Below are 14,134 nucleotides of genomic sequence, written 5' to 3'. Positions count from 1 at the left end.
AAAAGCTGCTATGGAGCAGAAATCAGGCTAATGGAGAAGCGAAAAATAACAGAAAATAAGATTACCCTGGAGTGTGGAGTATTTACAGGTTCAGTTGCTTTTACGTGGAGATAAAGTCAGCTTGCTGGAGCTTTGAAACTTGGCCCTTCTTCAAGATATGATGGGTATGAACTAGCAGAGGCTTCATCACCATAACAGGATGAATGCAACAAGTTAGACAGGACACTTGTGCTCTTTTTCAGCAATACACTTCTTCATGTCAGTGTAGTTGTGCTGTTGGCATTGACATCTGGATGCTGTCCAATGCAGTTTTTTATTGTTGGTAATTCAGCAGCGAGCAAGGCGTTACTAAAGGGCACCTCATAAGCAGTTCTCAAGTCCAGTCCAGGGATACATAGTAATTTTCTATCTCAGTCCAGATAACAGATTTGATTCTCTAATCTCCACTTTCATGACTGAGCATTAAGTAAAAAAATAGTGACTTTACTTGTACTGTATTCAAGCCACACACACACACACACACACACTTTTAGTGTAATCTACGGGAAACAGCTGGACGCAAAAGACAGCAAGTCCAGGCAGGGTGTTTAATGATAAACAGAGAGTCGTAAACAAAACCAGCTGAAGGTACAGAGAAAAGTGGAGTTATTAAGGCTGTAATGATGGGAGGACCATTTCTGTCCTACAGCCAGCAGCTAGCTCATACTGTACACACACACATACATACACTGCACATTCAAGAAAACATTGTATATACTGCAAGAACATACTTCATAAATAATCCACAAATTCTCTTCTGCCACTACTGAGATTAACTTATTATTTAAAGGCAGTCTAATGTGGTGGAATAAACGACAGACACGAGATTATCCACTTCACTTGCGCCAGCAAAGTCATATGAACCTACAATCGCCATGGTAACTAGTCTATTTACAGTACAATGTGGGCTATAGCACATCCGACTTCCTTTTTACTCCAAAAAACATGGATGAGAAATATCCAACATACCAAGCTAAAGACTCACAGCCATTCCCATTCCCACATAGTGTTTTATGAAAACTGTCTTTAGAAAAGTTTGTTTTTAATTAAAACTAGTTATGTAACATTTTCAAAAAACTATGTCACACAGCAAGTCATTCAATTACCAATTATGGCCATTTGTGGTCATTTTAAAAGTCTATCATGCCAACAAGACTTTTGGGAAACACAGACAGTAGTTAATCATTAGTTTTACTACTACTGAGATGTGTTGCCAACCTTCAATCAGGCAGCCTCCACATCAAGTAGGGGAGTGGAGCACAACATGCTCTAACCTGTAACATTTTTTGAAGTACAACATTTCGCAACTTTGTCCCTTCTTTTTCCGCTTTCTGTCTCTTCGTCTTTCTATTTGTCCCTCCCCTCCGCCCATCTGGTGAGGTCAGCAGAGGCAGAGCGTAATTAGCACTGGTTACCTACTGACCATCTGCTGCATCCACCTGGAGGGACTTAAACACAGACACCTACAGACAGAAAATAGGGCAGCTACTTCTTGTAAACTCACCCTGATTTCCGCCACGGAGGAGTCCATCACACAACTTCCGATCTAAATACAATAAGTGATGGAAATGACTTCTGCTGCTGCACTCCAAAACCCCGGAGCCAATAAGTGTGCGTCCCAGTCCTTCTCTCCTCTGTCTGTGACTGATACACACTCACGGCATAGCACATGCTCAAGTGTTTCTCTGAACTCTGGCTTTTGTTCCACTCTGTCTGGTCTGTGCAAATGACTTCAGTGGGGCTGAGTGCCTGCCCAAATTCCTCCCACTACAGGCTTCAGTTCACAAAGCCGAACAGACTGAGCTGGACTGACAGCTAGGACAGCCTCTGGGGGGCGGGGAAAAAACCACATGTACACACATAGACACACAGAGACATACACATTATCCACCATGCAGTCACATTTCTGTCCCTACCACACGTATGCAAGTGTAACTGTATCTATTGATGAAACCTATAGTGGAAATAGCACTGTCACTCCTCCTCTCTCCTACGCTGAACAAACCTTTATGTCTCCAACAGCAGTGATGGGACAAGTGTTGTGACTGACATGCACCAAGTGCTACTCTGGCATGTGGGATGACTCCTGGGCATGCAGCAAACGGCAGGAGAGGAGTCAGGAGAGAGTGACAAATAAGAGAGATAACCGAGGAAGCTGTGAAAAGCTAAGTGAAAATAAATCAGCAGCAATTATTTAATTTAATAAGAATGTCACAAAAGATGTTGAAGTAGAAAAACACTGTACTTTCACAACATATACTTATATGAACACTCTAGTGATATGTGATGTTTTTCAGTAAAATAATGACATACGTGGAAAGTTAGTCCAGCTAGAGCTATTAAAATGCTTAAATAAACACTGAATTTCCACATATAGGTCGAACTAAACGACACACTGGTTTACTATGTGTATTTAACTTAACAACATAAAGGGTTCACTGCCATCACATCAACCAGTCCAAATCTGTGAGACTCCTTTCCACTCATCCAATCAGACACTGTTAAACCGCTGCAGACAGCAACAACCGACCAGACGCCCTCGAGGTGTCTGAAAGCCAAACAAAGCCAACCAAGGGGACTATCTGAGCGTGTGGAAATCCATTTTAAACGTGTGACAGGCAGAGCTGCTGAGCTGTAAAGCACATGTCCCCCTGAGGTTCCCCCTTTTACAAATAAGTTAGCAGCAATAAAATGTCTCGGACACATCACTGCAATGGAAATGTTATGATAGGTTTAAGGAAAACTATCAGTTCTGAAAGGTCGTATACAAATCATTCTGATGTCAACCACAAAATTACCAGTCTCCCTGTAAACCTGTTGTTCTTACTGCTAAAAGGCTATAATCCTTAGATTTTAGTCAATTGAGGATTACAAGGACATGTTTTTTTTAATCCAGACTCTGAAAGAGAACAGTTCTTTGGCAGCAGCCTTACAAGGAAAACATCATAGCCACATGTATGTATGTACAGTAAACAGTTAAAGTAGTGGTTCTTGTTTACAGTTGTCATTATTTCAACACACAGATGGTGGTGATGGTCATGAAAAGCTAAACATTAGAAATGTTGAGATGTAAAGATGAACCAATCTGACTGTAATTGACCATGTATTAATCTTTTGATTTTACAGACACTCACCAGCTGTCCTCTAGCTCCTTAGCAGGATCTTGGACTGTTTCTGTCACTGCCGGTTCCTCAGCTGGCACTTTAAATGGCTCCTCAGGTGGGACCTCTACGGGTTTCTCCACTGGCTCCTCTGGCAGCTCACTGATCAGCTTCTTCTCTGGTTCTTGGGGCTCGGTTGTTGTCTTTGTTGGTTCTGGTTCTTCATTTTTTGGTGGTTCTGGGAACTCTAGTGTGCTTTCAGTTGGTTCTAGGGGCTCAGTTGGCTCATCCGCTGTTTCTGAAGAAGTTACTGGCTGCCTTTTTGGTTCTGGAAGCTCCTCCAGAGGCTCTTCTTTCTTGGTAAGCACTGAGAGCTCTACTTCCTTTGTTTCCTTCTGAAGCTCGACTTTCGTGCTCTGTGTTGGTTCTGGGTGCTCTACTATCTGATGTGTTGGTTCTGGGAGCTCTGCTGTCTTCTGTAAAGGCTCAGCAAGCTCCACTGGCTCCTTCACAAGGTTTAAAGGTGGGACCTCTGGTGTCTTCTCCGCTGCTTGCTCCGGTGGTGGGATGTCCTTCTGTCTCAGAGGAGCAGCTATTTCATCAGTCGGAGTAAGAAACTCTAGTTGAGGAGACTCCAGGGATGGGAGGGGTCTGGAAAAACAATGCAAGAGAAGAGGGGGTTGGGGGATTTGTTGTTTAGTTTACAGCACATGCACAAGGAATGACTGACAAATGACAAATGTGTGTGTTTGTGTGGGTACGGGGGTTTGCATCCCTACAAGAGTGTGTGTGTATGTGTGTATGTGCAGAAGTACTGGAGGTACGTGTGTGTGTTTGTGTTGTTGTTGTTGTTATTGTTGTATTGTGTTGAGCAGTGTGAGAAAAGGATCATTCTTGCCCTGGAGAGCAGGGACGATGTCACAGCTGATGTCATCCTTTGAATATAAAGGGCTGCATTACTTCCATTAGACTTCAACAGGCACAGTCATCTGACCCGAGCTCCAGTCGATACAAAGTGCAGCTCTGTGTTTACCTCCTCATTCATATTCATTGTCACACTGCTCTCTGTAATATCACTCCAAACAAGTCCTGACCATGGTTACTGGAATGCTAAGATGAAAAAAAAACTGCAGAAATCTATGAATATTAACCCAAAAGAGAGCACAGATTTACAACCCACTGAAATATTAACATAAATGAAGAAATTTGTCTGGCTGTGATACAAACCCAGAACAGACTACACATGTGCTTTTCTCTCCGTGATGTACTTGGGCAGATGATATGTGACAGCATGCTAATGTGCTACTTTGTGTAACACACTAAGCGGGGAGCCCATGATGACCTCCACTGACCTTTGTCTAACACACGTATACACAAGGCATTTATGGCCCTCAACATGTTTTTTATTATGAAATCTCATGTCTGTGCTCCTCTATTCTTAAGACATTTTCTCATAATATTGTCAAACACACACACACACACACACACATGCTTTCGTGTTTACCTTGAGGTCTCCACTGTGTTCTCTTGTTTACTCTGAGAATGGGATGCAGCTTCTTTTAGAGCTTTTATCCAGTTTGTATTTGGTTCTTGGGCTGTAAGTCCAGGAGCAGGACTCTCCGACACCTTGACAGCCTCTGATTTCACAGACACTTGTTCGGCAGGAGAGATGCAGGCTGAAGCTTTTTCAAGTGATATTCCCTCACACTGGGAAGCAGCAACAATGGGGTATACCACAATATCATCTTGGGGCTTTGCCAACGACACTTCATGGGTCGATGCAAAATCGGGGGATGGGACTTTGGTAACATCTGGAGTTATTTTATCTGTTGTATCACTGTCGTTTTCTATTGCCTTAGAAAGACCAACGTTCTCCTCAGAGTGACAAACAGCAATCTCAGTGCTGCTGTGTGACACCCCTCTGTCTTTAATTAATCCTGAGCCACTGTCTTTAGCACTCCCAGTTAGATTTACGACCCCTTGTTTTTCTGTTGCTTCATTGTTTATCACTTTTATATCATTTCGTCCCTTCCCCTGGCTGTTCGCTTTCTCTTCGTCCAAAGCTGCTTTATCTTCCTTTGTGATCTCCTCTACATCAGGGCCTTTTATGGCTGTTTGTGCTACTGGGCTGCTTTGTGTGGCTGAGGTTACACTGGAGCTTTGGAGCTCAAAAAGCTTGCACACTGTATCCTGAATTTCACACTCCTCAGTTTCACTACTGTTGCGTTTCACTGCCGTGGCAGCACTGAAATCCTTTTTCACAGTTTCTGGTTGCCCAACACAATCTGGCAGAGTACTGCATATTTTTTTATGAATTTCTTTAGCCTGGTTTGCACTTTCCGTATGAATTTCATGACTATCTGTGCTGACCTTTGACGAAACAGAGATTTGGAAAGGTGAAGTCTCATGTTCTTGTGATTCAGACTCAACAGATACAGCAGTGTTCTTTAAAGTCTCAGATTTTCCATGTTGGTCTTGACAGGCAGCTGATAGATTGCTTGTTTGCTGACCTTTACTACCCAGATCACTCACAAATTCAGTGTCTGGCATTAAATGTGTAGCTGACCCAACTACCCCTACCCTGGGGCTTTTATTCTCATCCAGCCCCTGTCTTGTGTCACTCACATGAGAGGAAGCTGTTACCATCCCCATGTCAGCTAAGGCATTTCTCTCAGCACCTTTTCCACTCTCATTTAAATCACTCAACCGAACTGGTGCAGCTTGTGCTCTCTCTCCCTCGCCTTTCTCTAGACGTATCACTCGTTCATTGCCAGTGCTGTCATCACCTGTCAACTCATCCCCGCTTCCTGACTGACACAAACTCCCAACAGAGCCATCTCCTTCCTCTGCTACCCCTTTTACCCCTGGAACCACTGCTTGGGTCTGCCTGACCTGCCTGTTAGTCTTTTCTCCCCCCTCTAGACAGCCACCTGACATCTCCACTGTGGGATGTGTGGATGCCAGACGCTGCTGTTGCTCCTGTTGCTGAGCAAAACAGTTTGGATCTGGTGCAGACTGTGATTGGCCAAGAGCTGCACTCAAATCTGGTACTGTGTCCCTGTCGGAGCTGCGTTCCAGTGTTGCTGTCGGAGTTTGGCACAAACTCTGGTCATAAACAGTTTGAGTTTCACTACCGGACTCTACCTCAGCGCTTGGCATGTCCTCAGATGACCCTGCTGCTCTGTCAGGAGATGAGGAAGAAGTCTCTCTCTGGCTACTAGATGCAGTGCCACTCTTCCTTTCTCCTTCCTCCTTAATATTCCTTATTGGTGATTCAGTCTTATGTACTTTATGTGGTGGCTGCAGGTCTCCAATTTCCTCTACAGCCACTTTATCTGGCCCATTGCTCTCTTGTGGTGTTGCGCCTGTCCTTCCTGTCTGCAGCTTGCTGCTTTCTGCTGTTTCCTTTTGATTATCCATTGTTGACTCTCCAACTTGTTTCTTTTCCCCTTCAAATTGCACGGAGGTCTCATCTCCTTTTCTGTGTTTCTCTTTTACATTGTCCTTTTTAATTTCATCAGAAACTTCATTGGAAGGCAGGTCAGAGCTGAGTGGGCAGCTGACATTAATGAGGTCATCCTTAATGGATGGTTCACAAATAACAGGTTTAATGCCGGTAGAGTGTGGCTCGGTGTGAGATAGAGAAATTAGATTATCAGATCCACCCTTTGCCAGTAAACCCACTGCACCAGGAGGCAGATTTTCCTCTTGTGAGGATGAAATATTTACATTGTTAATCGCAGAATTTTCAAGTTCAACAGACTCTTTAGCATAATTTCTAGCCTCCAGTTTCGGACACGTCTCATCTGCTTTAACACTGACATCACTGTGCTCCAGATCCTGTGCTGAAGATATTTGTGTCATTTCCCTGCTCTTCTTGCCATCCACTTCCCCAGAGACATTGGTGCTGCCACCATCAGCAATGCGGTTATCTATCTGCTCAGGAAGAGAGATATCACAGTCAGAAATGAACTCCAAATGACTCAACATTGGGCCAGGGGGCAGCAGCACAAAAGCAGGATTACTGGTGCATTGCTCGATAACAGGAATTGACTGGTCAGAGGCTGTCACTTCTGAAGTCACTGACTCATCATTTGTGGACCCCTCAGTAGCCTTCAGGGGATCTGTGGTAACTAGCTCACAAGGATGCATTTGATCTAATTGGGTGGGAGGCTGATCACTGGGGTCACTAGGCTTTGTCTGAAGAGAGGCTGTGCCTGTCATGGTCACGGTTGCAGGTTTTGAACTGAAGTCAAGGTCAGTAGAGAGTTGCCCAACAGGTAACTCAGTGGAGACATCGCTTAAAGGCTTGCTGGTAACATCATCAGCTGGAAGCACAGAACATGAGGAGAGAGGTTGTTGGTTACCTTCTTTTTCTTCAAGAATGACAATAGCATCACTTATTAAAGGTACCTCGTGAGGCTGGTCAGTCTTGACTGAGCCTCGAGGCTCATGTAACTTTTCTTTCTGCTTCTCCTTTGACAAACACATATTTACAGTACCCTTCTCTGTTTCTGCCTCAAATTGCTTTGTCACGTTTGTTGACCCCTGTTCAACTGTTACATGATCAGACTCAGAGATAACATTTCCTGCTGTTTGAGAAAGGTCAAAACATTCTTCATTACCAGTCTGATTCTTCTCGGTAGGACATGGAAGCTGTTTTGGACAGGCCTCGGTCACAGACTGTAAATCCACAGTGTTTGTCTCCAAGTTTTTATTACCTAACTGATCTATGTCAATGTTTTCCTTGGTATCTTTAGTCCCTATATCTCCTTTGTCCAACTGGACATCTTTCTGGGGCTTTGTTAAGTCAGCTGGGCTCCAAATTGCTGGATCATCCTTTGTAGGGGCTGCATTTGCGATTTCTGGCTTCTTCAAGTTGAGGAAGTCTGGGAAGGTGTAGCTGGCTTCAACAACAGGATAATGCAAACTCTCATGTACAGTCAGCGGAGGCAAAGAGGCACACTTCATAGCTGGCACCGGCATGTTCTTGAGATCCACAGAGGAACTGCCCTCTAGTTTCACAGTGTCCGCAAAATGAACTCTGTTGCTGCGTCCACTGCCGTCCCTTACATACACACCCACTCCAGACATAGCAGGGCTACCTTTATTGCTCTGGGTCTGGGCTTGGACTTGGAACTCAGATGCACTTTCGGCTGTCCTGACTTCTGTTGTGCTACTCTCAGGTTGGACCTGTTGATTGTTGCTCGCTTGTCGCTCGACTGGGATTTGTGGTGAAGTAGTCAAAGGCTGAGGTGAGATTAAAGACAGGGAGACTTGGCTGTAGTTTCTCTCTGTCTCTGTGATGGATGACTCCTCACAAGAGTTTCCCGAAGACAGTGCTTCCTCTGAAATCAAATTCAGTTTGAGATCAGCCCTTACCCCTCCGTTTGTATTGCTGGAGCTCTGATGAGGGTGAGTGGGGAGAGGGGAAATTGCTGCACCATGCTGTTCCTGGCAGGGGTGAGAGAGACGGTCCTCTTCAGTGCAGATGCTCTCAGTGATGGTAGCAATCGGTTCACTCCAGCTCTGTGACTTCAGCTGTGACTCGGCAACATCGGTGGGCGGACACGTCTCAGTCTCGCCTGATGACACCCCACTAGCAGAGCCTTCTGGCTGGCTGAATGAACTGTGCTCTCTAGCCAGCCCTCCTTTCTCTCCCACCTCCTCTCCTCCTCCTCCTCCTCCTCCCTCTCCCGCTTCCTCCAATCCGGCAGCACTGTGATCAGGACTAGTAAGTAGCCCAAGGGGAGAAGTATTGATATAGCCTTCTAACCGGAGTGGCTCCTTTTCTCTGGCTCCCTCTTCAGCTGGTGAGATCTCGGTGTCTGCACTGCGAACGGTTGTCTCTCTTGGTCCCTTCATTTCAGTGTCAGCTGAGTTTTGTGGCATTTTGCTGCTGCAGCTTTCCTCAGATGCAGGCTGTCCCTCTTTGGCTGAGAATGCAAGTGAGCATTTTCCCTGTGTACAGATTAATGAGAGCTGAGGAAGGCTGTCCAGGAGTCCTTCTTTCTCTCCGTCTGCAGAGCTGAAGCACTTTTCTATTCCTTCCAAATCTCTCTCTCCTACTGCTTTCTCACTCTCTGCGATTGCTACAGTAGCTACTCTCTCCAGTGAATCACGCCTCACGCTTTCTCCCTCTCCCTTGCTTTCTATCACTTCTGGCATCGTGGGTGTTGTCAGTGGCAACGCAGCAACCACCACTAAAGCCTCTTCAAGGGCACTCTCCACGCCACTCTCTCCCACACAAGTTTGACTGTTGGAGAGTGGGCTCCAATTCTCCTGTGTGAGTATCACTGCTTCTGAGGTAACTATAGCCTCCTCTGTTTGTGATTCTGATCTCTTATCAGCAATAGAAGCTGGATTGATAACTGTAGTTTGGACATATGTCATGGGTGTATTTTGGTTGTTGACGACACCTCTTGTTGCATGTTGCTCCCACTGAGGGCTATCGTCTGAGCAGTGATTCATGCCACATGGGGCATCCGTATGGTTGCGGTTATCTGACTGATGGGGCCTCTGTGAAAGAGCCTGGCTGGCTGCAGGTGAACAGGCCGAATCAGTAAGATGATCCTGCCTGCTATGAGAGGATGATAGTGGGGGGCTGGAGCTGGGCTTTCCCCCGGGACTCAGCTGTTGCGTGTAGTCAAACCCATTACCAGGCTGTTGCCCACAAATCACAGTCTGAGTGTCTGTCTGTGACAGTGATTCTGCATCAATATTTGCCAATGCATCTCTGTGATTTCCTGCATTTAAGAGTGACACGCCCTGAAAATCATTTTCAGGTTGCACTACTGTTTTTTCTTGCCGTTCAGTCTCTGAACTCTTCTCCATCTTTTTCTTTTTCCTTTGTTTCTTTTTTTCTTTCTTCTTTGTCTTTTTGTCTTGCTCAGCCTCTTTGTCACTTGGTGAATTCATCCTTTTGTCTGTTTTTGACTCCTGGTCCTCCTCAGTGTGATTGCTTGCTCCTGTCCGTGTCTCTGACTGCATCTCTGATAATGCATCTTTATCCTTTAAATGAACATTACTGCTCTCAGATGTTTCATTACCTGAATCATCTTTCTTTCCAGTTTCAACTATACAAACGTGAATACTGGACCCATCACTATAATTTTCTTTCTTTTTGTCTAGATTCTCTGTTTTTGCCTCTGTGGCTTTCTCCTTAATCACTGTATTATAATCGAGAGTGCCATTTTCCTCAGTGACTGTATTAGAATCAACATGTTTCTCTCTTAGATCATCTCTCCGCTCAGTCAACGCAACATCTTTTCGGGTTTCTTTAAATGAATCTGTTGCTGTTTCTAATTGTGTATGTGGGGGTGTTTTCATCTGCTTATCTATCTCTGTTTCTTTTTCTGGCTTTATCTCTGGACATTTATCCAGGCTCTGTGTCACTTTTATTTCACTCTCCATCTCTGCTGCCCCAGAATTATTCTCAGTGCCCAGTATGTAATTCCTGAAACTAAACACAACTGTATCCTTCTGACTGTTTGCTGCCTCACTGTTTCCGTGTGTACTCTTGTTTCCATGGCCCCCGTTGCTATGCCCTGGCTGGACTACTATTGGAGGCAGTGATGATGACTCATTGGGCTTATTAACCATCACTTCTCCGGTTTTCTTTCCTACATCATTAACTGTCTCAGGCGTGGTGCTGGGGGGCTCTGGGGAATTAAGTATGCCCAGTGAGGCCATTTGCTTTTCACATTCCTGGAAGGCCTCTTGGAGTTCCCAGTCTAGGAGCAAGGATGGGGGAAGGGTCGGAGGCCGGACATCCGGGTAAGGTGTGGCAGGAGGCCATGGTGAAGGCTGGGCATCTGTGAGAACTGGGTCGCTGTCATGAGGCCTGAGACGAGGGTAGGGTGACAGAGTTAAGAGTTTGGACTGGCAGGCAGACAGCTGGTCATTCCGCGATGCCACAAAGCGCTGCTATTGGCAGAGCAGAAACCCATGCTCAGGCACTGCACTCTGCAATATGCACACACAGCACACAACTGTGCTCAGGGTACGTATTCTGAAATATACATTCCCTTACCAGATATAATACCATAATACCAGCTGTTTCTGGGAAATGGCTGTTAATGAACACGCATTGATCTGTTCATGCACACCAAAACACGCAGTTTATTTAGGCATCACACTAAATAGCAACTAAGCAATTTTGCTATGCAGTGCAATTGCAACAACCCCAACAACAAGCCTTCAAATATAATGTCTTTATTTTGATGTGACTGCCTGATTTTCTAATTGAACCAAAAGCTTAACAATAAAAACTGGTTTCATTCAAATAATCTGACTGGTTAGTGATGTGTTGGAACTTTCTCACGCTAACTTGTAAAGTATGAACCTTGTAGAAGCAGCATGAATGTAACAATAAAACTTGTAGCAACTACTAAGAATTGTTGCAGCATCCATATATTGTAGGATACATTAGCAACCACTATGAAAAGTCTTTATTCCATTTGGCTGCACTGTGATTGTGTATACTTAGCACTACTATCTATTCCATCATCCTGACCACTGTAAGGAATACTCATTAGGTTAATTCTAAAATAAAATACTTTTATGTGAAGGATAGTGATTATTAAACAGTAACTGTAAATGCTACATGAACCATGTACATAAATAATTGCATTCCCTTAATGGTAATTAATCACATCACCAGAGAAACAACCTTACACATGCTCATACTTATAAAATACTGCCTCATAAATAAGATTTTAAAATAATGCCTTGCAAAATACTTCCCTAAAGTACAAAGATGGCATCATAATTTAAAGGGCTGGGAGTAAATGTCTTTAACAGTTAGCCTAGCTTTGAACCATTCAGCTGTAATTGCTGAGTCACTGCTAAGCAATTAGCCAGCAGTACAAGAAAATGCAGTATAATCCAGTTTATAGACCCACCATCATTATTTAGTTATAAGATGCCCTAGTTTCTTACTCGTGTCATCAGCTGGTTCTTGAAATCTTCCCCACGCAGTCCTTTTCTATTATTCTAATGCATGCTGCAACCACTGTGACAAAAGTCATTATTCATATCCAGAAGTATAAATGAAGTGAGGACATAATGTCACGAAGCGTCAGTCCATGTGATTGGTTAATACATGATGGCTCCATAAAGGTTCTGTTACACACAACCTCTGCCCTTACTCACCTCACCAACCTGCCACTCAAGCCTGTATCTAATTCACTTGGCAGTCGCTATTAAAGGGTGGAGCAGCAAAATAGACTAAACTGTTTGTAGCTGGCAAGTTTCACTATGCAACAAGCTTTTGTCTGCCATATACCTGTGGTGGCTTCTCACAGAATTTGCATATTAAGGCTTTATATGTCTCAAAGTAAAGTAAAGCATCATCATAAAAAAACTGAGGAATTAGTTCTTGTGTCACCCTTACTTTAAATTCCCAGTTTCACACATTCAAACAAGCACTAATAATTACTTTTGCAATGAGTCAGGTTGTCAGAACACATTAATGCCTCAGACAAATTAGTGCGATTAACCTCAGCACTTAGACAAAAGCAGAATGCCAGGCAACACGTGAGGCAGAACTTTCAGTCAGTCTGCAGATAATTAACCCAAGCATGACAAAAAACAAACGACCACACCTCAAGCCAAGTCTGTTTAGGCAGACAACACCCATACAGTGATAACCATCACAGTCAAGTATAAGTTAGAGACGTTCAATCAACTTGTCATCTTTTTGTTCCACTCCATGCTCTCTGCTTTTACTCTTCATCATCACACTCCCACAGCAGACGACCCACTATCCCCCATCATGCTGAGTGGTACCTTGTGTCTAGAACCACCACTGGTTGACTGACTTCCATGTGATGCTGTGGGCCCGCCAGCAGGGGGTTCACCTGCTCACATTTCCTATCACCTGAGCTATTCTGAGTTCTGCTAACACACACGTACACAGTACACATACATTCACACGTGCAAGAAAATCAATATCAGATTAACTTTCACCTTGACTGAATAATCTGTACATATCTGTTCTCTTACAGCCATAAATCAAGCAAAATGAATATCCAATACAATATTATACAGTAATGCAATAATAATAGGATACTTTATTGATGAACCTGCATCATCCAGTAAAGGCTGGTGTATCTAATCACTATACTATCATTTTGTACCTTGGAAAATAACCTTGGTAATTTAAACACTGAGTATGATAGACTGCTTATTGTAAAAAGTTTGTGGGCAAGTTTGATCGAAGTAAAGTTAAGACTTCTGAATCCCTGTGGAAACTAAAGCTAATTGCATTGTTATTGTCTGTATATGTGTTAGCCCTGCAATTTATTGCCAATCTGCCCAGGATGCTTCTTTGCCTCTCAGCCAATGCATGGTTGGATAGGCCATGAACAGGCGTAGAGCATATATTGATGGATGGTTTGTGAATTTCTGACATACTGCAACTCAAAGCCCCTATTTCGTTTCTTGACTAAAAAGGCAATTCAAGGTAAAGTTCTGGAAAAAACATCCCTATTATTATTTATCAAGAGTTTAGCACCCCTAAAAATTGCCCATCACCGTGTTTTTGTTCCTTTATGGCACATTATAAAAGGCAATTGTAAGGCTAGAGTTACAAAAAAAAGAAAAAGAAAAATTGGACTGTGTGGGTGTGTTTTGATTGACAGTGCTGGCAGCAGAAGCAAACAACCCCCCAACTGTCATCACATTTTAATCCAAATGTTGCTAAACTTTGATGTCACCTTTTTCCTAATGAGCCCGGCCCACTTTAAACCAGTCAGAGAAGCAAGGAAAAAAACTCAATTATAGAAATCACCAAAACTCCTGTAACTGCAGCATGAAATTGTGGGTTCATGTCAGGCCCCATTGCTTATTATAAGAAGCTGAAGGCTGTAAGGGCCCTGAAATTTGGTTTTCAGGGCCCTTACAACTTTATGTTACCATATGTATTTGGTATTTTCTAGGGTCAAATTATTTCATATGTAACGTAGAGATTACCTACTAATTTTACTCTCCCC

At 43.7% G+C, this 14,134-nt stretch overlaps 1 protein-coding gene across 9 annotated transcripts in view; it reads right to left on the bottom strand.

Moving 5' to 3' along the window:
- tacc2 (transforming, acidic coiled-coil containing protein 2) overlaps positions 1–14,134 on the bottom strand; it is a 49,956-nt gene that overhangs the window by 27,027 nt on the left and 8,795 nt on the right. For 8 of the 9 annotated variants that reach the window (XM_051415128.1, XM_051415118.1, XM_051415081.1 and 5 more), the window contains 3 exons: positions 12,930–13,037; positions 4,645–10,983; positions 3,174–3,791 (listed from right to left, as the gene is read on the bottom strand). In XM_051415128.1, the coding sequence (XP_051271088.1) occupies positions 3,174–3,791; positions 4,645–10,983; positions 12,930–13,037 (7,065 nt within the window). The remainder of the gene's footprint in view (positions 1–3,173; positions 3,792–4,644; positions 10,984–12,929; positions 13,038–14,134) is intronic. The other variant, XM_051415148.1, reaches the window with a different exon arrangement.

This window comes from Dicentrarchus labrax, unplaced genomic scaffold, assembly GCF_905237075.1.
Source record: "Dicentrarchus labrax unplaced genomic scaffold, dlabrax2021, whole genome shotgun sequence".
Lineage (NCBI taxonomy): Eukaryota > Metazoa > Chordata > Actinopteri > Moronidae > Dicentrarchus > Dicentrarchus labrax.
Note: the sequence above shows the minus strand (reverse complement) of the source record. Positions and strands in the feature narration are given on the sequence as shown.